The sequence below is a fragment of the Centropristis striata genome, chromosome 14 (assembly GCF_030273125.1).
Source record: "Centropristis striata isolate RG_2023a ecotype Rhode Island chromosome 14, C.striata_1.0, whole genome shotgun sequence".
Classification (NCBI taxonomy): domain Eukaryota; kingdom Metazoa; phylum Chordata; class Actinopteri; order Perciformes; family Serranidae; genus Centropristis; species Centropristis striata.
The window spans coordinates 17,253,361-17,278,185 of record NC_081530.1 but is presented as its reverse complement, the minus strand read 5'-3'; the positions used below and the strand labels follow the sequence as shown (position 1 = coordinate 17,278,185).

The following is a 24,825-nucleotide window of genomic DNA, read 5'->3' as shown; positions in this document are numbered from 1 at the left end:
TATGTTCGTTTCTCAGTGACAGAAATAATGTTCCTGGGTCAATTTGATTTGTTTAATTATCCAAAAGTGTCAGAAACTAAAATATCCCAATAAACATTGTTTATATTTCATTTTTAACTCCATTATTAACCTTTTTTTTTTTTTTTTTACCAGTTTTACATGACATTGATCAAAAAGAATGTATTATACTTTTTTTTTACTTTTTATGGAGTGATATTGATAACATTGATAACATAACATTGATAATATTGATTGACACACAAATATGTGAATTGAACTATTTTCATTTTATAAGTTGATTACACTTATTAAATCAAGCAGAAGAAGTTTCATCCTGAAAAAAAAAAACGTTTAACTGTTTTTTTTTTTTGTTTGTTTTTTTTAAACTTTGAAATGGGTCAATTTGAGCCGCAACATAACAGGAGGGTTAAGGATTATTTTGCTTCTTTTACAATTGAACACTGATCTGCCGTTGAAATTTCATTTTCAGTCCAGAGACGTAAAAAAAAAAGAAGTATTTAGACAACTTTTGATGTTGTAGACGTCACAGTTGACGTCAGCAGGTTTTACTATTACGCCTGCTGTTATCATGATGGTCCCCGCTGATATTGGGCAGACACGTAACATTGCATCATATCTGCGAAAATTTGTATTTCTCACTGATGCTGATATTTTATTTCAAAGCCTTTATCTGATGAGACCAATGGTGTGCCGATCGAATCCCGACTTAGAGAGTTGTGCTTTTTCCAATCTTGAAATTAAACAAAAATCAAGAAATTGATGCAGCAGCTCAGATGATAATACAAACATAAGATGTTTTTATTTGATGGAATTCCTGATACAAAAGGTTTTAGAAACCGGTATCTGCTCCTGACATCAGCTCCATCAAAGGTCTTTTGTATGATGTACCATCAAAAATATGTGCTCGTGTCGCAGTCAGATAACAAGTTATCTTGTCATGGTACACAGCACATCAAAGTCCTGAGTCTTGATGAATTGTGACAAGTGTTGGCGTGAGTCCTGCAGGACCACTGTTTGTGATGACGAGCATGACAGATGCTTTAAATTCTTCCGGTGATCAACGTGTCACCTGGAGTTAATGCTTTGTTCCGATAATGACACAGCAAAAAAATAAAGACAAGCGTTTTGTTTCAGCACATCAAAAGGACAAAGGGAGAGGAGACAGGGAGGTGTGTCTCACCTGGGTAGACAGGCACGTTGCTGTTCATCTCGTGTTTGGGCGTCCTGCACGTAATTCTGTTGTCGGACAGACTCTCGATCTCACACGGCAGGCCTGGAGGAAAACATCAGAGAATGAAAGCTGCTCACGACAACAGACACAAACACAATAACAGACAGGCTGCACTGAGAGAGAGAAAGAGAGAGAGTATAATACACATTGTATAGTGACATGCTGCACTGCTGTGTTCCAGTGCTCAAGGGAAAACACGACAGGTGAATTAAAGACATTTTTGGCCATTTTATGGCTTGATAGAGGCAGAGAGACAGAGTGAATGAATGGAGAAAACTATGAGCCGGATTCAAACTTTGTCTCGCTGCGTCCCGGGTAAAGCATTTGAATGAAACTTCCCAAGTTGATGACCAACATCAAAACATTTTTGTGTTACACGTTTTCTGAAATGTTATGTTTAAATATGCAAATGAGGCCTTATCTTATGGTATTTTTGGGTGAATTTGAGAGAAATCTACAGAGACAAAAAGTCACAAAGAGTATTTTTGGGATTTTTTTGTTTATGTGTATGTGCATATTTTTCTGGGAGTGTGGCTACATGTTTGTTGCCTTTATGAGTATGTCTGTTTATTTTTGTTCATCTTATAGTCTCTGTCTAAGTGCAAGATCAGAATCTTGATTGCAGGTTTAGATTAAGCCAATATTTATTTTTTATTTCAGATCGTTTTTTGTTTCTTATTTCCGTCAGTATTTCTTTACTGAAGAAGATAACTGACCTAACGTAGTTTTGACTCAGGCTGAGGCTATTTACCTTCCGATATGTTAGCCAGAAAGCTGCAATACTGGAAATGTGAAACAGTTTCTACATTTTAAATGTGACTTTGGGATCTAAAGATCATATTACAGCTCGAGAAAATTCTGAACATTTTGTAATAAGGAGAGGAAATCTTTTTTAAGAACTTGTCAGACTTTGATAAATCTAAGACTTAATAGATTTATGGAAAAAAAAGAAGAAAAAAATATTGATGTATGGTGATTTAATAGCAGTTTTTGTCTGCGTGGACATTTTTGGCCACAAAGGTCATGAGAGGGAGTATCTGGCACTACTTAAAAAAAAAATGCCATCAAATCAATTTTGTTGCTTATGACATATCCAAGACTCTAATCGGCACCAAAACCCCAGCTCCCACCTATTTATTGCATGGAAAATAATTTTGTTTTTGTTTTTGTTTTCAAAGAAATTATAGAACAATTCAAATATATAAACTGGCAAATAAAGGGTTAAAATTCTGAAAATGATGTGAATGTTTGGTAGTTTTGAACAAGTCTGAAGGTGTTTAGGAGATTTATGAAAAAAAATAAAAAAAATAAATATTGATGTATGGTGATTTAATAGCAGATTTTGTGTGTGAGGACAATTTGGGCCCGTAGGTCACCAGAGGGGGTATCTGGCATTACATAAAATAAAAAAATCTTTTTATCTAATCTAATCCAATCTAATCTAATCTAATTTAATCTAATCTTTGACATATCCAAGACTCTAATCACCATCAAAACCCCAGCCCCCTACTATTTATTATATGGAAAATAATTCATTTTTTGTGTTTAAAAAAAAACAAAACATTATGGAATAATTCAAATATATAAACTCCCTCATTTCAAATCACAACTCAAAACACATCTGTTTAAAACTGTCTATTACCTCTAATGACAATTACCCTGTCCAATCTATCTATTGTATTGTATTGTTATTAATTCTGTGTATTTTATTGAATTTTATTGCTGTTTCTTTTCTATCTTTTTTGTACGGTGTCCTTGAGTGCCAAGAAAGGCGCCTCCAAATAAAATGTATTATTATAATTATTATTAAAGAGTTAAAATGTTTGAATGTAGTAGTTTTGAACAACTCTAAAGTTGTTTAAGAGACTTGTGGAAAAAAAGCATTAAAAATATTGATGTATGGGGATTAAATAGCAGGTTTTTTTTTGTGTGCATGGACATTTTTGGCCACTAAGTCACCAGAGGGTAGTAAATTCGAGGAGGCCATAAGAGTTGAAGTTACCTTAATGCAGTGCAGGGCCCTTTGTATAACCAAAACAATATATTCATAACTTAATTATGAAAATATCAGCATAAAAGTAGTTTTGACTGACTAAAACCAAGTCCTTGAATTAGTCAGAGTTCATCATCTAAGAAGTTTTCCTTCCGATGATGATTGTGTCAGAACAAGAACACTTATACAAGTACAATCATCATCTGTTCGACACGTACTGTTACAACATGTTAAACGACTCATGACGCCTTTTGCAACACAACACCAGCTTGTTTGTCACGTTCTGTCATGTCTCTAGGAGATTCTTTCATCTATCGTGTGACAACTCCTTGATTTCTTGATTTCCTTTTGTTTGTTGTGTCTCAAAGTATTCACACATTCTGTTTGTGTTGAAAGGGATTATCACCATCAACCCAACAATGTGCCAGGTTTTTTTCTTTTGTGGAGATGCGCGACATTCATCCATTCATGCTGAACATTTTGTACCGTGTGAGAACAATATCAGAAAAGTTGTCATGGTGTCTGAAACTGGATTTAGCTGGGGAGTTTTTTTGTTTCCAGTCTGGTTACCTCCAACAAGAACACGTGCCGGGCGATCAGTTTCGTCGAAGAAACGGCCGCTGACGGTCAACAGGGTTCCTCCCTCGACGCTGCCCATGGACGGGGAGACTGCTGTCACCTCTGAACAAGAAACATAACAAATACGTCACTGAAATGAAGTAAACAGAGGGAATACTTCATTGTGAACAAATGTCTTTCTGTCTAATTTACCTGCAAAGGTCTGAAACATGTAGAGCTTGCCCACAGATGAAACTCTGTACAGGTTCTTTTCTGGTAAACTCCTAAAGATAAAAAAAAAAAAAAAAAAAAAAGGATTTATATCAATGCATTTTTCAGTTTATAGCTGCACTTTCATGTTGAATAAACCTAGTGGTTAGAGATCTTTCTCAAATCTTAAAGGTGCGTGTATGTGGATGGTTTCTAGATTATTTTTTCTTTCTTTTTTTAGCTGTTTCATATCCTTTTTATCCTTTTTTTAAAATGCTTTTTATAATTAGACTGTTATGCTTTTAACCTGTAGCACTTTGTGATTTCCTTTAATCTAAAGTACATTATAAATAAAGTGTATTATTATTATTATTATTATTATGTTAAACCAAAGTTAAAATGTAAAGAGGTGCAGAAATTTCAAATGTTCAAATGTTTTAATAGTGCTTTACCTTCCAAAATCATTGTCAAGAATGTAGCTTAAGTTTTGATGCCCTGTTGGAAACAAAACATTGTTAATAAATGACAGTTTTGAAATTGACTGATAAAAGTTGAAATTCTGAACAAAAACAGCTTACCAACATACGTCCCGGTCATTTTACAGGTCACGCGTCCCCACCAAGAGGTTTCAGAGTCCAGCTCTAACCCATATCTTTAGAAAATAATAGGAAAAGCATTTTTATTAGCTTTACATCAGTTTATTTAACATAGCTTCACTTCTCTGAAGCTGAAGTTGCTGTGACACATATCTGAAAATGTTTATTCTCTATAGAGCCGTCTATTTTGCAGTGGGGTTTTTTCTTTGTTTCATTACTAAAATGAAATCTTCGGCACATCCAGACTTACAGCTCATCTGAGTTTGGCTTTAGCAGCTCGCATGGCATCCCTCCCATGTAGCTTCTGCAAAACACAGAGGATCATTTTCTTTGATTGATTACAAGAGCATATTGACCAATTTATTGATTTCAAACACATAACAAATTAGTAATAAAATATAAAAGAAAATAATGAATAAAATGAAAAGTATACAAAATAGGAGTAAAAGTATACACAAAAAGAGTAAAAATATACACGAAAAGAGTAAAAGTATACACAAAAAAAAAATTCACCAAAAGTGTAGATGTAGATGAAGTATACATAAAAGAAGAAGTATAAACAGAAGGAGAAAACGTATACACAAGAGTATTCACAAAAAGAGTAAAAGTATATATAAAGGAAGAAGTATACACAGAAGGAGTAAAAGTATACACAAACTTAGTAAAAGTATTCACAAAAGTAGTTGGAAAGTATACACAAAAAGAGTAAAAGTATACACAAAAGGAGTAAAAGTACACAAAAAAGTGTAAAATTATACACAAAACCAGAAAAAGTATACATAAAAGAAGAAGTATACACAGAAGGATAAAAAGTATACACAAAAAGAGTAAAAGTATATATAAAGGAAGAAGTATACACAGAAGTAGTAAAAGTATACACAAACATAGTAAAAGTATACACAAAAGTAGTTGGAAAAAGTATACACAAAAGGAATAAAAGTATACATAAAAAGAATCAAGTATAAACCAAAAGAGTATAAGTACACACAAAAAGAGTATAAGTATACACAAAAAGAGTAAAAGGTGTAAAAGTATACACAAAAAGAGTAAAAGTATACACAAAAGGATTAAATGTATATGCTAAAGGAGTAAACGTATAAACAAATGAAGCAGATCAATACACAAAAAGAGTAAAAGTATACAACTGAGTACAAGTATACACAGTAAGAATAGAAGTACACTATAAAGGAGTTGGAAGTATCTCTAACCTTTGACCTTTCACCACTAAAATCAAGTCAGTTTATCTTTGGGTTGAGGTGGACGTTTGCCTCGTCTTTCTGCCTCCCACTTTTAAATCTTTATAGTAATGTCCACATTTCAAGTAAACCCTTTTATTTTATTTCAGTACCTCAGAAATCTGACGTTGAGGCCGTTGGAGCTCTTGTCTGTGTTGCTTCCGTAGACATCAGAAAAGATCATTCCATGGGCCGTCACCTCGGAGCCTGCAGGGATTTTGAAGTATGTTTAATAAAAAATACAAAAAGCACTCTGTAAATTAACTCCATGTTATAGAAAAGAAACTGTACCCGCTAGACCGCTGACTGGACTCAGTGTCTTGATCGTAGGCGTGCGCCACCAGACGGTCTGAAAACAGTTATAGTGAGAATGGAAAAAGTTGTTGTTAAACCTGTTATAAATCGATCTGAATGTGACTGCTTGATTGTAAATGAAGCTTACTGCTTTGTTGTAACCGCTGCATACTTACATTGAAGCTGTTATGACGCAGACTGTTCTCAGGAATGGGAATACCGTTCACGCTGACATGGACCAAGTATCTACCCTTCGGCATGGCTCTGAGATGGACCAAATCATCATTTTAGATATTCTGAGTCCACCAAGTAACTTATTTAAAATGTGTATATTCGCTGGAGTGCACCTAACTTTAACCCAAAAACTCAGTTTGTAACTCAGACCAACACTTTGAAATGGTGTGGGGCCCTTTTTCTGACGTACTTCGAGAACCTACAGCGACTCCCTTAATATTTATTTTTGTACATTATTATTATCATTATTATTATTATTATTATTATTATTATTATTATTATTATTATCATTATTATTATTATTTGTATTTCATCTGTTTATCCATCCATCCATCCATTTTCTTCCGCTTATCCGGGGCCGGTTCATCTGTTTAGTTATTTTTTTGTATTTCTTTACTTATTTATTTTTTCAAATGTTATTATATATTTTTATTTATTTAATTATTTACTTTTATCTATGTATTTATTGTTTTACTTATTTATTTTTTCTAAATGTTATGTTTATTTTTATTTTTATTTAATTATTTACTTTTTTTAATGTATTTATTGTTTTACTTATTTATTTTTTCCAAATGTTATTATTATTGTTATTTGTATTTAATTAATTTACTTTTTTATGTATTTATTGTTTTACTTCTTTATTTTTTTCCAAATGTTATTATAATTTTATTCTATTGAATTACTTTTTCCCCAAATGCTATTTTATTTGTATTTAATTTATTTACTTATTTATTTTTTTATGTATTTATTTTCCCCCATAATGTTATTTCTATTTTTATTTAATTTATTTATTACTTTTTTAAAACGTATTTATTGTTTTACTTATGTTTTTTATTATATTTTATTTATTTACTTTTTTTAAATGCATTTTTTCTCATTTTTCCCCTTCTAAATCAGCTCCCTTTCTATTGTTAGTTTACAAACTTACACTCTCTTTATCCCATCTAAATACATAACCTGACTCCCAGAACCTTATTGCGTTACTCTTATTGTACTATGACCGAAGTTTACCATTTCTGACCACTATGTTGTAGATTATTGTACATTCTACATGCTGACCTCTTTATGTTGGTTTGATTTATGGAAAATGCAATAAAAAGTGTGCCTACCTGGTGTAACACATGATCTGGTTGTAGTGTGTTGAGTCTCTTTCTACATCACAAGGAATCGAGCGGGTATCTGACACCAGGGTCACACGGTTCCCGAATGTGTCGTCTGTTGGATTCAGCTGGAATTGTTTCTCCTGAGCAAAACCTGAGGGGGAAAAAAAAACGCATACTGATAAATTCAAAATGGTTTTTTTTCTGGGTAAAGGAGTCAATAAGCAAATAGGATGAGTCCTACTCAAGAAAATGTTTAATATAATGAAAAAAAGCTAAAGTCCAACAAGTTTTAGATAAGTAGTTGACAGTATAGAAAGAAAAAATCCACAACTACTGTAACTACATTGTAAACAAATGAAATCATAAAAAAACAAAACGGTTAAAAGTCTGGCAAAAAAAAACTTGCCAAACACTTACTGTCAAATAACAGTAAACAACTGTATGCTATTTTACAGAAAATGTCTTTAAAATATGGATCATACACAGCACTTATTCTACAGATATATATATTTTAAATACAGATATTTACTCTATATTATCTGTATTTAAAGAAATTATTTGTAAAATAAATTATAGTTGTTAATTGTTATTTGACAGTGGGGGTTTTTTCTCTCTTTTTTCCTTTACAATTCTTTACATTTTTTATATTAAATCTGTAACTGTAAGAAAACAAAAACTTAATTTTACATTCAACAATATGATGTGTATTTTTTAAACATAGAATTCACTGTAATTTTACATTCAAGGCCATTAAGAAATGTAATAATACTGTAAAAAAAATCAATAATATATCATTATATTAATTTCAAACTCCATTTTATAGTTAATAATTGTAATAAAAGGATTTTTATATAGCATTTGCACTTAAAAGTAGGGGGGGGGGGGGGGACAAGAAAAACCTGTGAAATAATACAGTACAATTCTGGAATATATATATATTTTTGTTTGCAGTGGACACAATAGCTTATAAATGCATGTGTCATATTTAAATTCTAATAGCTTCTTTAAAAAAAACATTGTTCACATTTATTTTTGTTGATAAATGGTCCATAACAAAATTTGAGCATCACAGTTTTGGATTAAAAGTTAACAAAGCTATTATCCTGTTTTAGGCCTCAGTTTCTTACCGCGTCCTTGAATATGGAGTCGTGTTCCTCCATTGATGCTGCCTCGACGTGGATTTACGTAGTCAACGCGTTGAGCACCTGAAATATACATAAATAAATATAAGAACTTAAAATGACAATGCAAGAATAAAAGGAGTGAGTAAGCGGTGACTTGAAGGGAATTTTGCACAATTTACGCCTTTTAAAAAGGCGCAAACTTACCGATAGACCAAAGGAACTCCATTAAAAAAATGCACATTTTAACAAACTTTCACAATAAAGGTACTTTTTAAGTTTCTACTTACTGCAGAAGTAACAAAGTGCGAGAAGCAGAGCCGCCGACTTCATCGGGGACCCCATCCCGGAGATTTCCCAGGTTTCCCTGCTGCTTCACCTGCAGCCTGATGTTGTGGAGGAGCTGCTGGGTCAAATAACAATAAATCATACAGTTTCTCAAAGCTAAGCCAAAGTTTAAGGTGTTTCTCCTTGAATTCAACTATCTTCTTAAATCTCACAGAATTTTAAAAGACAAAAAAAATGAATTATTTCTTCAATATTATGACAGCCTGATGAATGTATAACCTTAATTTTTAATAACTATATGATTTTGACTATATGAACTTTATGTACTTCATATTCTCTGCGTGACGTGATGTATGTAGCCTACCTCTTTTTTTTAAATTATTATTATTTTTTACTACTATTTCTCCTGATTAGTTCTTTGTTTCATGACATTTATTTCTTAAACTCACTTTTTGCCTGACCTCATGATTGTAATGTTCCTTAATTCTCAATAAAGACTATAATAATAATAATAATAATAATAATAATAATAATAATGAATCATACAGTCTATGGGCCAAACATTAACAACAGAAATAATTATTTTCATTGTAATATCTGTAAACGGCAGAATAAGGCAGTTTCATGCCTCATTTCGGGCTGTTATGATACACACAAATCTGAAGGAAAGAAATGGAAATCCAGAGGAAATGAGAAAACAAATTAAAAAAGTTAAAAAACAAACAAAAAAAACCCCAAACCAAAACACATTTGATTACAGTCACATTGTAATTATATTCCAAAAATATATATTTCCACAATCAAAATTGTGATTAAGTATATTTTTTGCATTAAAATGTGATTAAAAATGAAAAAAGCCCACCTGTTAAAAACGCTGTTTGCCTGTTGGGTGTGTGAGGTGTCCAGGTAGAGATAGAGACGCTCAGGTTAGCACACAGCTCCGTGCACTGACTCTTTATAGAGCTGCTCAGTGTCCCGCCTCTCACCTGCAGCTGGGAGGAGGAGACTCTGCTGCTAGTCATGCAATTAAACCACCACCACAGACTGAACGTGTTGCTGAAATCACAGACAGATTTGTCCATTTCCCGTCAGAGAGCAAAGCTGGGTCAAAAAGTAGGATGAGTCACACGGCTTCATGGAAATCTAAAAATACAAAATATTAATGGAAGTGAAGGGGAAGTAGTGAAACTATAAAAAGTGATTTTGTCAAGGGTGTGATAGTGATGCATGATTTGCATGATGTAAGATAATCTGAACAATTTTTGGGATGTAAATATGTGTTGAACCAGTAAACAAGAGTGGAAAAAGTGACCAGATCTCTTACCAAGTAAAAATCCTGCATTCACAATTCAAAAGTATAAAAGTATCAGCATCAAAATGTACTTAAAGTATAACAAGTAAAAGTACTCGTTATGTAGAATGGACCCACTCAGATTTTTTTTATTTATTCTAAATATATTATAAGTTTATTTGTATTGATGCACTGTATTGGGCTAATTTAACTACTTAATATACTGTTATGTGGTTTAATTATAAGATATGTCCAATCACTTTAAATGTATCATGTCTTTTTTTTTTTTTTTTTTATAAAGCTGGACCTGAAAAGTAATAAAAGCTGGTGGCTAAATGGAGTAAAAAGTAGAATCGACCCACTGAGATTGTTTTATATGTTACAAATATATTATTGTACTACTATTATTGATTATCTATGTAAACAGCATTTTCTGTTGTAACTACTTAATATATTTTTATGTAGTTACATTTTTACTTATTTTTCTTTACTCTTTTACAATAAACTTGCCAATCATTTTAAATAGATTACTTCAACACTGAGTTTTGGTTCATCTCAAGGAGCCAGTCTACCTAATAACAAAAGAAAAAAACAAGAACAGCAAAAACAGGCCCAAGAATAAGCACAATTATTAAGATTAGAAACTGGTTCACCATCATGACCCTGGTGGCCTCACATGAGGATAAAAACAAATATTAATACAACCTGAGAATGCTGATAATTTTTCTTCAGTTTTTATTTTTTTCTGGCATTGGAAAATGTCACAAATCAGGAAGACCCAAACGCAGTACAGTCCTACTGTGATTTTTATGTTCTTTATTTTACTGCAACAGTGAACAACAGATGACTGCACTAGGCAGCAGGCAGGAACACAGTATTTCTTGACAAGTCTATAGACAGAGCTGCAGTCCAGAAGTCCAAAGCAAAAGCTGGCCGAAGAGTAATCCTCCACGGAGAAGCCGGAGTGGCAACAGAAGCAGACAAAATAACACCAGGAACTCACAGGCAGGGTTCGGAGTCGGGGACGGAAGGCAGTTAGATATCCAGGGCAGAGACGAAGATTCTGGGTCAGGAACAAGCAGGGTCGGAACCAGGAAATCAAGCCGAGGAAAAGCGCTGGAAAGTTCTGCATACTACAAAGACAATCTGGCGCTGTAGTGCTGGGCTGGTGTAGCTTAAATAGTGGCTGGATGCTGATGAGGAGCACCTGAGTGCACAGGTGAACAGAGTTGGCTGATGAGAAGGGCGTGGCCAGCAGGGAGAGTGAGCAGAGGGGAGGAGAGTGGAAAATTACTGGCAGAGCAGCAGAGGAATGGATGGTGACAGGAAAATATTGTTCCTGTTATTTTGTCTGCAGCCTTTTTATTCAAAGTTTAGAAACATGCTGTAAAAAATATGATTCCTAGATGTTTTAAATTGGAAATAACCACATCATAAATGCATAAAACCAATAATAACAAACCAGAATTTGTTGTCTAAATGTGTCTACAATCTCAAATCTAAAACATATTCTGGTTTATTTGACACTTGTTTGTTTACTACATAATTCCTAATTGTTTGATGTCTTTAATATTAATCTTTAATGTAGAAAATATAATAAAAAATAAAGAAAAACCATTGAATGAGAAGGTGTGTCCAAACTTTTGCCCGGTACTGCAGCTCCTTAATCGGGACTCTTGTGGCAACAATCTGAGTTATGACACTCTGCAGCTTAAAAATATTTACAGACGTTTTGATTTCAACACAGTATTTTGCAACAACATCGGAGCAAACCGAAGACAGGAAGTGATTTCATAGCATACAAGGTATCAGTGTATTATTAGTTTATGATGAGAGTGTTAATCATCACTGCCAGTCTTTGTCATTGTCTTATGAGCTCTTTTCATTTATATATTTACATTTACATTTAGTCAAAAGCAGACGCTTTTATCCAAAGCAACTTACAGGAAAAAATGGGAACAATCAAGGAATAGTGCAATAAGAGCCATTAGTTCTTGTGACAATTCTTTAAGGAGTTGAATTGTCGTGTGGTGCTAGGAGAGAAGATGCTCTCTGAAGAGCTGGGTCTTCAGGAGTTATTAAAGGTAGAGAGGGACGCCCTGCTCTGGTAGGATATATCTGTTTCCTTCAACACTCCTGCAGAACAACCAGACTCCTTATAGCTTTTTGGGTATGAGTTCCAGACCAACTTGGTGCCATACCAATGTATCCACTTCCCTCTGGCCACCACCGTCATCTCTGCTGAAAAGGCTTCCCATGAGCAGTTAACAGTGTCAGAAATCACTAACTTGCTGCTTTGAGCCAACCTATCAGATGGGGAAATGTGGCCCTCACCATGGCAAATACATGGCCTGCTGCCTTGGTGATGTGGTGCCCAAATATGTTATTGCTGCCATCTCCACCATTATAGTCCGGCAGCTGAGCTAAATAAAGGGGACACGTCGGACAAAAGCACCAATTTTTTTCCACATGCTCTCTATCACCATAGCTTTCAATTTTTGGTAGGAGCCACTTCATCAAGATTCCGGATCGGAGATGGCAGCCATATAAAATCTATGAGAACCAATATATCTTCCAATCCACTTAGAAGGTCAATCTTGGGGCCAAAATATACATTTTCTGGGTCAAGGAATCATTTAAAGCTATTGAGAATATCACTAGATGATTATTTGATCAAATAGATATGTTCTAAGCTTTGCAGTGAACTGGTCAAGTGTGGTTGTAAAGGTGCAAGCGGTTTTGGTGCAAGGTGCTCATGCATGAAGGCACAATGGAATTGCAAAGATCTTTGTAGTTGTAAATGTAACAAATAATATGAGTAAAGCTAATAAAGTTGAAATTAAATGTATGCATGTTATTCATTTTTCAGAATACGTGCACTGTATATGACCTAATATCAATATACGTCCAACCGCTTAGAAACTTTGAAATTATCTAAATACATGGTGAAAGTTAACTTATCATTTTTATCAAATAATCATCTAGTGATATTCTCAATAGCTCTAAATTATGAAAATATCCAGAAAATGTAGATTTTGACACCAAGATTGACCTTCTAAATGGCTTGGAAGATATATTGGTTCTCATAGACTTTATATGGCTGCCATCTCCGATCCAGAATCTTGACAAAGTGGCTCCTACCAAAAGTTGAAACAAATTATTTCCACATGCTCTCTATCACCAAAAGTTGACACTTTTGGTGACAGAGAGCATGTGGAAATAATTTGGTGCTTTTGTCCGACATGTCCCTATTCTTCTCAAATCTGGTCCTAAGCCACTTGACCATTAAGACCAAGTCCAGTTTGTGGACTGGTGCCCCATTTGTCTCAAGGTGGGCATCAACTACCAGCCTCCCACTGTAGTTCCTAGTGGAGACCTGGCCAAGGAAGAGGGCCGTGTGCATGCTGATCAACACCACTGCCATTTCAGAGGCCTGGGATCAGGTTGATCACAAGTTTGATCTGATGTACAGGTTGAGGGTATGGAGGAGAGAGAGAGTTCTCTGACATGGCAGCTTTGGAGGAAGATTATGAGGAGGTTGGAGATGAATCTGTGGAGGGTGAGAGTGAAGTAGAGGGTGAGGCGTATTAGAAAGAACATGTTAAACAGGACAGATAATCTCATTGTGGTCTTAAATACATCCCAATGTTTATGCTGTAAAATGCCAGTTTGGCTGTGTTATGAATAAAATTCCTGAAATGTCTGTGTTTTTGCTCAAGTGTTCTAAATAAAGTTCCTGTGCCATATGAAGCTGTGAGTCTGTTTGTTGAGTCTTTATTACTTTGTACTTTTGAGTGATGAATGAAAATCAGTAATTGTTTAATTAGTCTTTGATTGCCATGATTTTAAAAGACACCTGCATAACTGAGTGAACATAGCATGCCACGCATTCATTTTTTGCAGAATGTCTACAGTACAGTGCATTTAAAATTACAGTTATAATTTGTGGTTTAATAACTAGTCACTTTATTTTCATTAAGACTAACTCACCAAATTCACATTGATTTCTGACCTTGCCTTGTGGCATAAAGTTGGGTCTGTTCTTTTTGTGTTTCGTCTTTTAGTGAGAAATTAAAATCCAGGCTGTTGGATAGAGATTTGAAAAAAACCTGCACAAAAACGGATACGATGCATTGCCTCAAGTTTTGCAGAGTATATAAACCTTTTTTCATTTTATTTATGGTTTGAATCACAGGGTGGTAGTCTGAATGTTGGAAGTTTTTCTTTGTCTGTAATAACATAATCATGAGAAAGGGCCACGTCTGAATTAATGCAGGATTCACAGTGGAGCTGATATCACTGAGCTATGAATATAAAAAAAAATACTGGGAAGTATTACAAATATGAAATTGTATATGAAACCCTAACAAATAGATGCATGAGGGCAAATAACACAGGAACATAACCCCCCCTACTGAGTAGAATAAGTAAAATCAACAGAAATTCAAAGAAGAAAAAAGTTTTGGTTCCTTTTGAATCAGATGAGCTCAAACAAAGCGATGTAGTGTCAAATCACTTTAAAGACAGAAATCTGATCAGCTGATGAGTGAGAGAAATAAAACGAGAGGTCAACTTTGCAGCTTTAGCAGCCTCAAGTGGTAGAGAGAGATTACTATGGGGAAATAATTGAATATTAATTGGACCGTTTTATGCTACTTTGCATATCATGACACATACTGTTTGTATATGCGACAAACAAAACCTTTGAATTCTTGAATCTCATGCTTTCTGTAGTGTTTAAAGTAGTCAAATGAAATATTGAGCCATAAAAATGATAGTAAGTGTGACAGCTATGACAATACTTTGAGTTTTGTATGAATAAAAAAAACGTAATATGAAATGTTAGCTTGTGGGTTTTAGAGCTGTTCTCATAGAACTGTCACCAAGAAAGTGAATAAATGTGATCCCCAAAATATTAAATAATTTCCTTAACTTGGAAACTTCAAACCTCAATATTTTAGACATTTTTTTAATGACACAAGCAAATAGTTAAATTAGATAAGAGATGTTTTGCGCCAAAATCTTCTGAATATATGATCAAGTTTCCCTTTTTCTTTCACTGGCATTCAGCAGGATTCTGCACAATCAATCTCACAATAAATGTTCCAGTATGTTGGAAAAACAACAGGCACTGACAGCTGTCATGCCCAACAACAACAACCACCACACGCAGGGACAAACACAAGCTCTCTGACTGCCCACGCTGCACACGTGGAACAGTCTAATAGTGTAATTAACCCTTTAACTGTTGGTGTTTTCTAAAGTCTGCAACATCAAGGGACAAATTCTTTCCATGAAGTCAGATATGTTGTCTGGCAGGTTCAGACAGTGATGAAAGGCTTGTGAGCGTCAACTTCCTCTGAAAAAACTAAAAATACAATTCCTGAAAGGACACATTGCATAACTGCAGCAGCATGAGCTCATTGGCCACAGCGATATACTGATTTATGCAGAAAGTAAAAGTTTGCACTGGACGACTGTGAACACTTTAAATACAAAAATACACTTGAAATATACAAAGGTTGTCAAAAGTATCAACAATTTAATACTTTTTGAAACCATGTTTAAAAACCTAAAAATGTTTAATTAAACACTAAATAGTATCAGAAGCATGGAAGCTTTAAAAAATAATCTGATTTTCAACCCAAGAAATGAAACAAAAAACAATAACGACATAAAGAATGTGTAGGCCTATAAAGAAACCTTTTAAAAGTTGTTTATTAATAAAATAATTGGTATTAGTTATGCTTATTACTTCAAGACCACAAAATAGTGGAAAAGTAATTCCTTTTTTGTTACTTTTATAGTTGTAAAAGTAATTAGTGTTACTTTAACTAATTAATCACGTTACTTGCTATTAATTAACAAACATGTTGATCAGATGTTCAGTGATCTTTCTTTACATTTCCTACTTTGTGTGCAAACATATAAACACACGTGTATATATACATATATGTGTATATATATATACATACATATATATGTATATATACACACATATGTATATATATTTTTATATACGTATATGTATATATATATTTTTATATATACATATATGTATATATATATACATACACACACACACACAAATATTGATTTTTAGAATTTCCCTCAAATTTTCTTCTGTTTTTCCTTGGACAGCTAAATCTTCAAGTAAAGAGTTAAGGTGATTTTCTTTTTCTTGTGTGTGTGTATATATAGATATATATATATATATATCTATATATACACATACATACATACATACATACACACACACACACACACACACACCTCTATATGTGCATTTACTTAATTTGTTAGTGAGATGCCTGGGAGAAGCAGTTTTTGACCGCACAAATGCGATTGACTTGAGAAACTACAATAAATGTCATTAATCTTTGGAAGCTGTGGAAATTTTATTTGGGCATGTTAAAGACTTTTTACTGGGTTCTCACCGTAGTGGTGGCGTCGTTTTTATGAATATATATTATATATATATATATATATATATATATATATATAAGATCAATGTACAACTTGTCAGTGAGGGAACTAAATGATGCAATAATCAAGCACTCTGTAACATTTCTGTCTTACTGTCATGTAGAAAAACAGAAATCCATCATGAAGCTGTCGGTGCAGAGTGGAAAAATAGATTTGCATTTCTCTGTTGAACAAAGACATGAAGTCAAACAGGTCTTAAATAAAAAGACAAGGGGGAACCTGAGTGACCAAAATAGGCATGACTTTTATTTTTTTCCAAAACTGCTGCATAACAAAACTAAAATCAATATGAAAACACACAATACAAAATAAAAATAACACTTCAGCATTGCTCACAACGAGAACAAACATCAGTTTGGATTTTAATTGTGGATCTACGGAGAGTAAAAAAATGTCTAGACGGGAATCGTCTCTTTCACAAGGTTGCGTGTTGAGCTAGAAAAGCTCTGATTCTCTGCAGGAGCTCTTTCTTCACACTGTCGGGTACGAGCGCTGCACACGGGAGAGAAACAAAGTGGTGATATGTAAACATACAGTGACACATTCTATTATCATCAACATTTTAGTATATATTGTCTGCGTTTGTGATTTTGTACTGGAATACATTTTGATGTGAGACTAAATTTTAGGTACACATTTTAGTATCATGCATTTTCAATTTTATGCCTGAAATATTCAAAACCAAGACTGAACGATTACATTAAATGGAACATTGTTTATTGGTGACTATTGTATTTGTTACCCTCTATTTTGTTTTTAAACGTTTCAGCAGTAAAGTAAAAGTTTTATGTGTAATAACCATGAATCAGGGCAGTAAATAACTAAGAAAATGTATAAACTAATATTAAAGTCATTTTAAACCAAACGTCAAGCTGCATAATGATTACACGGACAAAAACATGTTGTAGTTTATGTGTAATAATCATAAATCAGGGAAGCAAACTGCACTTTAACAGCACATCTACTTGAGTAGGATTATTATTTTTGTACATTTTTGTTTTTCTTATTAAGACTTAAGAAAACTTGTTTATTTTCACACGAAACTCAATTGCCATTAGTTTTGCTACTACATAAAAACCCAACTTTTAATTAGTTAAACATGCTTAAAATGATCACGCTCCATTAAAACATTAGTATATTTAAAAAAGAAAAGAAATATTTTAAAAAAGCATAACTGAAAATGAGCCTCATACCTTGGAAAATAAATTAGTAAACAAATTAATAATATGAATAAAAATAGACTTTTCTGCACCCCCTGCTGTTGAGTTTTCGTACCTCTGCCTTTTGGTGTGACTTCTGTGACCAGGTCCTCCACTGTGACATGCTCCAGACCCTTTTCTTTGATCACATCTGCACAAAAGTGTTTATTAAAATTTATAATACTATATTTAGATGCAGTTTCAGGGAAGCAGTGTTACAAACACACATATAATACCTTTGCAGTGTGCTTTGAGCTGATCCTTCCATCCACACTCCACCAGCTTCGCCCTGAGCAATTCTTTCAACCTGCAGCCACACATTCACAATAAAGTTGACATAATTTAAACATTGTCACACTGTTAAAATAATAGCCTAGGTCATTTTTTGTCAAAATTGTTTTTTTTTTTTTGCCTGAATCATCTCCTCATGACGCCGGCCACCTATGGTAAAATCGCCTACATCCTCAGTTGATTAGATCATGTGATTTTACCCCTTTAAGATAATGGCCTATGTCATGTTGGTGACTTAAGTGGATTTATTATGCCTAAGTCAAAATAAAATGTGACTTAGGCAATTTTTTGAACATGCCTTTGTGACTTAAGCAAGATATGGTAACACTTTATTTTGAAGGTGTCTACATAAGAGTGACATGAGCGTGTCATAAACATGACATGGGATGTACTTTGAAGTAACATTAATGCTTATGATACTTGTCTTGTCATGTTTCTGACAGGCTTGTGTGACTCTTGTGTAGACACCTTCAAAATAAAGTGTTACCATATCTTGCTTAAGTCACAAAGGCATGTTCAAAAATTGCCTAAGTTATTTATTTCTCTTAGGTTACATAATTTACACACAGAGTTATTACAATGCCAATAGCCATCCTTTGTTACATCCTTTTTGAGTGAAATAAATGTCATATGTTACACTTTTGGTGAAGTTTTTTGTGTTTCCTGCAAAACTTGAAAAAATGAGTTATTTTGACAGGGTGACGACATGTAAATAGCCGCTGCTGTCTTTAACATAACCACTGAAGAGAAAAGCTTCACTCACCGCTCCCGTTCCCCCATTTCTATCAGCTTCTGGTTTATTGCAGCCCTCATCTGGGAGTCTTTGCTCATGATCTGCCTCGAATCAAACACAAACAGCAGCACTTTCCATTTGTATTCAACGATTTCAGGTGAATTTAGCGAGAAATTTGGTTTTATGTTGCTAGCTATCAAGTGGACGTTACCTTTTTGTCGAGACGGATCAGCTGGTGGACACGCAATCCCTTCACTTACCCGTCCCGTCTAGAAACGTTTAAAGCTGAACGGTTCCGCTTCGGCAGCCGTTGGTAGCACAAACCGACAACGTCTTTGCTAAAAAAAAATCGCCCAGATATCGCCGTTTTCTCCACATGAATGCGTCTTTGTTAATACAACTTAATGTATCATTGCTGTTTTTTAAATTTAAGAATTACCAACATTTTCGTCAACAGAAATTCAAAGAACTCAAACTCCCATGAGCACCCGGGGCAGCTCGTGTCCGCTGTGAAAATGCCTCCGGGTGCGCCCAGACAGGAAACGTGTGACTTCTTCACTTCAACATCATCTTCTTGCTTCTCATCAACTTGCAGACACAAGCCTGTCATATTTATCAGACATGGCTGCGTCGAATTATTCCCTGAAGGTCAACAGGGAGCTGTTGGACCCCAGCTTTGAGAGTTACAGGTTATCTCTGGACGCCATACCAACGTACAACGTTGAGCTGGATGCAGGTGAGAAACTAACTTACAGGACAGTTAGCAGGTGTTAGCTTAGCACTGATACCTCACTGAGAGCTCACTTCTGTCACAGCTGGAAACTAACATAACCAAGCTTAGTTGTTATCATATACTGGTTGCTAATAATTTAAAACGTCCTGTTGTTATGCCAAGTAATTGTATTGTTTATTGTATTCTTTGGATCCCCATTAGTCTTCAAAGAGATGAAGATTATTCTTCCTGGGGTCCACATTAAATCAAACAATTATTACACAATTACATCATTACAGCATTTATACAGAGAATAACATGAAGTAATTCATCCTAACATGAGTATAATGTATATTAACATGATTATAATATATATTAAGTAGTACAAGACATGATTATAAAAGAGTTACATGATTATAGAAGAGTATACAAGGTAAACATAAAATGTACCATGATGTTCAATGCAAATGTATTAACATGCTTAAGTTCAACTTAACTTGATTTCCTAATTTCATAGAAGGCTATTGCAACATAATATAGTAATAAGTAATGACACTGTAAGCTGCTCTAGCTTTAGCCAAGTAGCTAAAGGTCTTTCATTTACTTTAGGGGGTTCATAGGGTCCATAAGAACATTAAGTTTAACATAACTATCAAGATAATTAGTTTTATTCAATACGTATCAACAATGTTTACATAACATACAGGTATGACTTCATGTTGTATGCAGCAGTGGTAGTAAGGGATTTATAATGCCCTTCATGTGGAAAAATCCCTTTGGCTCACCACACACCCTCTTGTGCCCAAATATTATCAATTAAATTACTAATATATTTAGTATGACAATTAAAAAATGCCATGAGAATAATTCTGACTGCTGTCAAGGCTTTAAGTATAGTACAGAGACTTGTATTGTATGCAACTCCAGCTGTTGAACATTTTAGCTCACATGAAAAATCAGACTTTTATCAATATGCAGTGTCAGGAAAATAAGGGGATGAAATGCTAACATTGTGTGTATTAACTACCCACATATTATTATTTTTTCACCTTGCATATGCATGCATATATTTGATATTTAATATGTTATGAGCTCATATATAACAAATATTTATTTGAGCTTCCTGTTCAGCCCTTTTCTTAAACTATGTTTAGCCTTTGGGCACATTGGAACACTATTTTTTTCATAAAATATAGGAATAGAAATAGGAAAGCCAGCAGTTTGGGGTGCCCAAAAACTAAATATTAAAAATGTTAAATATTAAAAGTTTTATGCATCACTGTTTTGATTACATTTGCCTTCACTTATGTATAACAGCTCGCTGACGTGTCCATATATAACACACACACAAAATTGTGAAGAAGTGAAAAACTCTGGATCAGGACATGAAAGTAAAGGTACAAGCAGACAAATGTAATTGGATAATAAATGGCTGATTGGAAGGGATGTTCTGCTGTTGGTATGTTTTTCCATTAATTTGTCCACAGCTGCAGAAATGCATTTCAAGAGTCTTAAAACAATGTGTCTGCAAACAGCTCTTTAGATACTTTTAAATCTTATTAGACATAATAAGTCACACAAAAATGATTAAAAAATGCAATGTGCTACCTATTCATCATCCAAATACTGTTGGACTGACACTGAGATTGCTAATGAATATGTTAAAAAAGTCGATACATGTAGGTAAGTAGGCAACACCAGGCACAATGGGCATATCTGGGTGATATTAGACTTAATATTAGGATTTTAAAATGGCTGTATGGTGACACTAGTGCGGCGTTAAACTGACAATAATTATATATAATAAATACTCAGAGTTAGTGTAGATTGATGTTTTCACAGTATTTTAGGCTAGTATCAGTGCATTACTTTCACATGAAATCACAATATTATCATTATATCACAGTGCTGAAAATGTCTTATGTTACAAACATTTTTCTTTGTATCAAGGTGATAATCGAGAAATTATATGAGTGAAAACACTAATGGAAGTTTATGTGTATTAACCACAAATCGGGCAGTAAAATACTGCCGTAAAATAGTGTGTACAAAAAATGATTTAAAAAAATCCAGCCTCATCATCTGCCACCTATTTGTCATCAAAATACTGAGATTAATAGAGGGGAACTGTATCCCTTTATTGTGTAACAGTAGATCTAGTAATCTCCTTCCGAAACTTGTCTTATTTGGATTTTAAAATGATAATATGGTGACCTTAGTGGTGTTAACCTGATAATAATTATATATAATAAATACTCTATAATAAAGTTAGTTTAGATTGATGTTTTCACATTATTGTAGGCTACTTTCACATGAAAATTCTTGGAAATCAAAATTAGTAATCATCATATTACAATGCTGAAAATCCATCCTCTTTTACGTAACAAACATTTTTATTTGTTTCAATGTAATAATGGATAAATAATATGTTTAATGTAGCTTGTTACCTGAAAACACTTACAACACAGTAAAATACTGCCGTAAAATAGTATGTACAAAATAAAAAAGGGAAGTCTGACTGACACTGAGATTATTAGAGGTGAAATGTATCTTTTTATTGTGTAACAGTAGATATGGTAATCTGCTTTGTACACTGTTTAAAGCAAAGATGATCGAGTGCTCTCTCATTTTTATGCCTTATTTTAAACTTTTTGCTCTCCCTCTCTGCTGCAGCTGTGGAGGAAGTGAAGCTGAAGGACACTCAGTACACGCTGGAACACATGCGTGCTTTTGGCATGTACAACTACCTCCACTTAGACCCGTGGTACGAAGACAGCGTTTTGTTCGTGGACTGCAAAGGAAGAGTTCTCAGTCTCACTGTCACCCTGGTAAGCTTTTTAAATCCTCCTGGTTTTTCCTTTTGCACATATCCTTCCACCAGTATCTCCAAATAAGGCCAATTTGCTGTATAATTATTCTTTATGTCAGATAAACCGGTTGTGATTCAGATGTTGTGACAGTGGAGTCGTTGGTGGGCTTTAATGCAGCTGACACACCAGCAGGTGGTGACTCAATACTTGTGTAATAGCAGCATCAGCCCACGATGCATTTCTGGCAGGTGAAAAAAAAAAATCTTCACAATATTAACATTTTACAAGCTGCAGTATTAATGTGGCTCATACTAATTGTCTTAAATCTTGTTTAAGATGCTTAATTAGACATTTAGAGAGGAAGTGAGAAGAAACAATGTTCTGTTCTGATTCGTACAATGGGAAGAAGATGGAATAAAAGTGTACAGAAGATAAAGTTTTGAAGAAGCTCTTGTACGTCTTTGGTTAATCACATAATTAACTCAAGCTGCTGATCCAGGTTTGTTACCTAAAACCTAAGATGCTGAGACGAGGAGCAAAATCAGCCCAATGACCTTTTCAGCACAGACTCCTTTTATGTCGAAGACATCATTGACCATGATTAGAGGTAATTGGTGCCACATCAGTGTTTTTTTATGTCAGAACTGGCCCGAATGATGATCATCAGGCTGTAATCCTGTGAGACAGTATCTCTGGCTTTCAGTGGCCTCAGTAAATTACTCTTTATGAAAATGCGTTGCTCAAATTCTAATTACAACCATCACATGGTAATTATCGTCCCTGAGAAGGCTTTTTGCGTACATTTGCAGGGAAAGTGTGGCCCCGGTACATTGTACAGAGGCGGATCTCGCCGGGCATTAACGGCACAGAAGCTGGAGCAAATGATCTCAAAGGTGCATCATACATTAGGTAGCGATATAATACGCAGTGTCACGCTCCATGGCAACAACAGGGCAGCTGCTGCACAGTCCTTTTGAAACACTGTTACTTCACGCAATGAGTAATTGATGCTCATGTGGTGGCATATCTGTCTATTACTAATAACAGAGTCGTGAATCATGTGAAACGGAGCCACATGGGCGTCCACATGACAGCTGGTAACTTCAGCTCTCCTTGATGAGTCCATGTTGTTTTCATGCTGCTCAGCTCTTCATTCTGTGGCCTTTTAACAAGAGTATTGCTGTGTTTATTAGATGTTAATCGCTAAGTTAATTTTCTTATGGGATTCAAGTGTCCCTTTCAATATCAATGCAGTGACCTTTCTCTCTTTTTTCCCCCCGTAGTTCAAAGCCCTCTCTTATTAACTGTCTGTTTGAGTCTTTGTGAGTCATGGCTGGACTGATGGAACAATGCCATGTGATAGTTTGGGAGCTGGGAAGACAAATGCACTGTCGCCCATTAAGCTGGAATACTTTTGTTTTCAGACGAGAAGTGGGTGACATACAGTCATGGAAAAAATTATTAGACCACCCTTTTTCTTCAATTTCTAGCCATTTTCCAAATGTCTAGATATCAGCTCTTAAATTCTTAAATCTATTTTTGTTGCTGTCATTATATTTGTCCAAACAAATGTACTTTTAGTTGTACCAGGCATTAAAATGAACAAGAAATCGAGTAGTCTAATAATTTTTTCCATGACTGTATATCGTCTACAATAATATCGTTAATGTTGTTTTGACCAGCCATGAAATGTAACTAAGTACATTTATTCAAGTATTGTACTTAAGTACAGTTTTGAGGTACTTGTACTTTACTTGAATATTTAAATTTTATGTAACTTTATGCTTCTACTTCACTATATTTTAAGGCAAGTCTTGTACTTTTTACTCCACTGTATTTAGCTGACAAGTTTAGTTACTTTTTCAGGCTGAGATTTCACATGAAAAGCATGATAAAGTTAAAGTTATTATGCATTTTAAACCTCATAACAGTAGGCCTATATTACATAGTTAAAATGAGGCCTAACTTTACAAAATTCAAACGCTGCTTACATAAATGCATAAATACAAATGATCTAATAATATATATAGAATAAATAAAACAATCTGAGTGGGGCTATTCTGCATAATGAGTAATTTTACTTTTGATACTTCATTTTGATGCTGATACTTTTGTACTTTTACTTCAGTAAGTTTTTAATGCAGGACTTTAACTTGTAGTGGAGTAATTTCACAGTGTGGTATTAGTACTTTTACTGAAATAAAGGATATGAATACTTTTTCCACAACTGGTTTAGACGATGTGCAATTTTACATTATCGATTATTTATAATATCTCAAAAAGAAAACAAATAGTGGGAAAAAAAGACGGTAGTATAGAGGTGCATGAAAGTCACTTTGTTTACAATATTAAGAATATTATAATATTATATTGTGCCACTTATTTGCTCATGCTTGTATGCTGCACAGTTTACCTCGGG

General features: G+C 34.2%; 4 protein-coding genes across 6 annotated transcripts in view; 2 read left to right on the top strand and 2 right to left on the bottom strand.

The window, feature by feature from the left end:
- LOC131985532 (fibrocystin-L-like) overlaps positions 1–8,796 on the bottom strand; it is a 74,622-nt gene extending 65,826 nt beyond the window's left edge. Inside the window, exons 1-11 of one of the 2 annotated variants that reach the window (XM_059350690.1) lie at positions 8,603–8,796; positions 7,482–7,626; positions 6,315–6,402; positions 6,136–6,193; positions 5,958–6,051; positions 4,860–4,913; positions 4,592–4,665; positions 4,466–4,508; positions 4,017–4,087; positions 3,816–3,926; positions 1,202–1,294 (exon numbers count right to left, since the gene is read on the bottom strand). In XM_059350690.1, the coding sequence (XP_059206673.1) occupies positions 1,202–1,294; positions 3,816–3,926; positions 4,017–4,087; positions 4,466–4,508; positions 4,592–4,665; positions 4,860–4,913; positions 5,958–6,051; positions 6,136–6,193; positions 6,315–6,402; positions 7,482–7,626; positions 8,603–8,693 (922 nt within the window). In that variant the 5' untranslated portion in view covers positions 8,694–8,796. Of the gene's footprint in view, positions 1–1,201; positions 1,295–3,815; positions 3,927–4,016; positions 4,088–4,465; positions 4,509–4,591; positions 4,666–4,859; positions 4,914–5,957; positions 6,052–6,135; positions 6,237–6,314; positions 6,403–7,481; positions 7,627–8,602 lie in introns of both variants that reach the window. The other variant, XM_059350691.1, reaches the window with a different exon arrangement.
- Positions 8,797–9,731: 935 nt separating this feature from the next.
- On the top strand, positions 9,732–13,766 carry LOC131985289 (tubulin alpha chain-like). Its single transcript, XM_059350338.1, is given in 7 exon segments — positions 9,732–9,790; positions 9,877–9,997; positions 12,359–12,463; positions 12,465–12,597; positions 13,472–13,559; positions 13,561–13,653; positions 13,655–13,766. Coding segments are annotated over 7 exon segments (711 nt in total).
- A 3,119-nt stretch (positions 13,767–16,885) lies between these two features.
- LOC131984952 (transcription and mRNA export factor ENY2-2-like) lies at positions 16,886–19,231 on the bottom strand. Of its 2 annotated transcripts, none has more exons than XM_059349931.1 (5): positions 19,096–19,231; positions 18,915–18,989; positions 18,097–18,167; positions 17,937–18,011; positions 16,886–17,153 (listed from the first exon to the last, which is right to left on the bottom strand). In XM_059349931.1, exons 2-5 carry the CDS (start codon positions 18,980–18,982, stop codon positions 17,077–17,079), a joined length of 291 nt encoding a protein of 96 aa, XP_059205914.1. In that variant the 5' UTR covers positions 18,983–18,989; positions 19,096–19,231; the 3' UTR covers positions 16,886–17,076. The 2 variants fall into 2 exon arrangements, with proteins under 2 accessions (XP_059205914.1, XP_059205913.1); XM_059349930.1 differs by having other exon boundaries at positions 18,915–18,985.
- A 78-nt stretch (positions 19,232–19,309) lies between these two features.
- nudcd1 (NudC domain containing 1) overlaps positions 19,310–24,825 on the top strand; it is a 79,272-nt gene continuing 73,756 nt past the window's right edge. The window contains exons 1-2 of the mRNA XM_059349929.1: positions 19,310–19,620; positions 22,270–22,424. Of these exons, the coding sequence (XP_059205912.1) occupies positions 19,506–19,620; positions 22,270–22,424 (270 nt within the window). The 5' untranslated portion in view covers positions 19,310–19,505. The remainder of the gene's footprint in view (positions 19,621–22,269; positions 22,425–24,825) is intronic.

Bases quoted from the DNA above. Each gene is read 5' to 3' on its own strand.
- LOC131984952 (XM_059349931.1), bottom strand. From the start codon at position 18,982: ATGAGCAAAGACTCCCAGATGAGGGCTGCAATAAACCAGAAGCTGATA. The intron at 18,012-18,096 runs GTATTATATGTG...ACTTTTGTGCAG, and splicing joins GCTCAAAGCACACTGCAAAG to ATGTGATCAAAGAAAAGGGT. The intron at 17,154-17,936 runs GTACGAAAACTC...TCCCGTGTGCAG, and splicing joins AGTCACACCAAAAGGCAGAG to CGCTCGTACCCGACAGTGTG.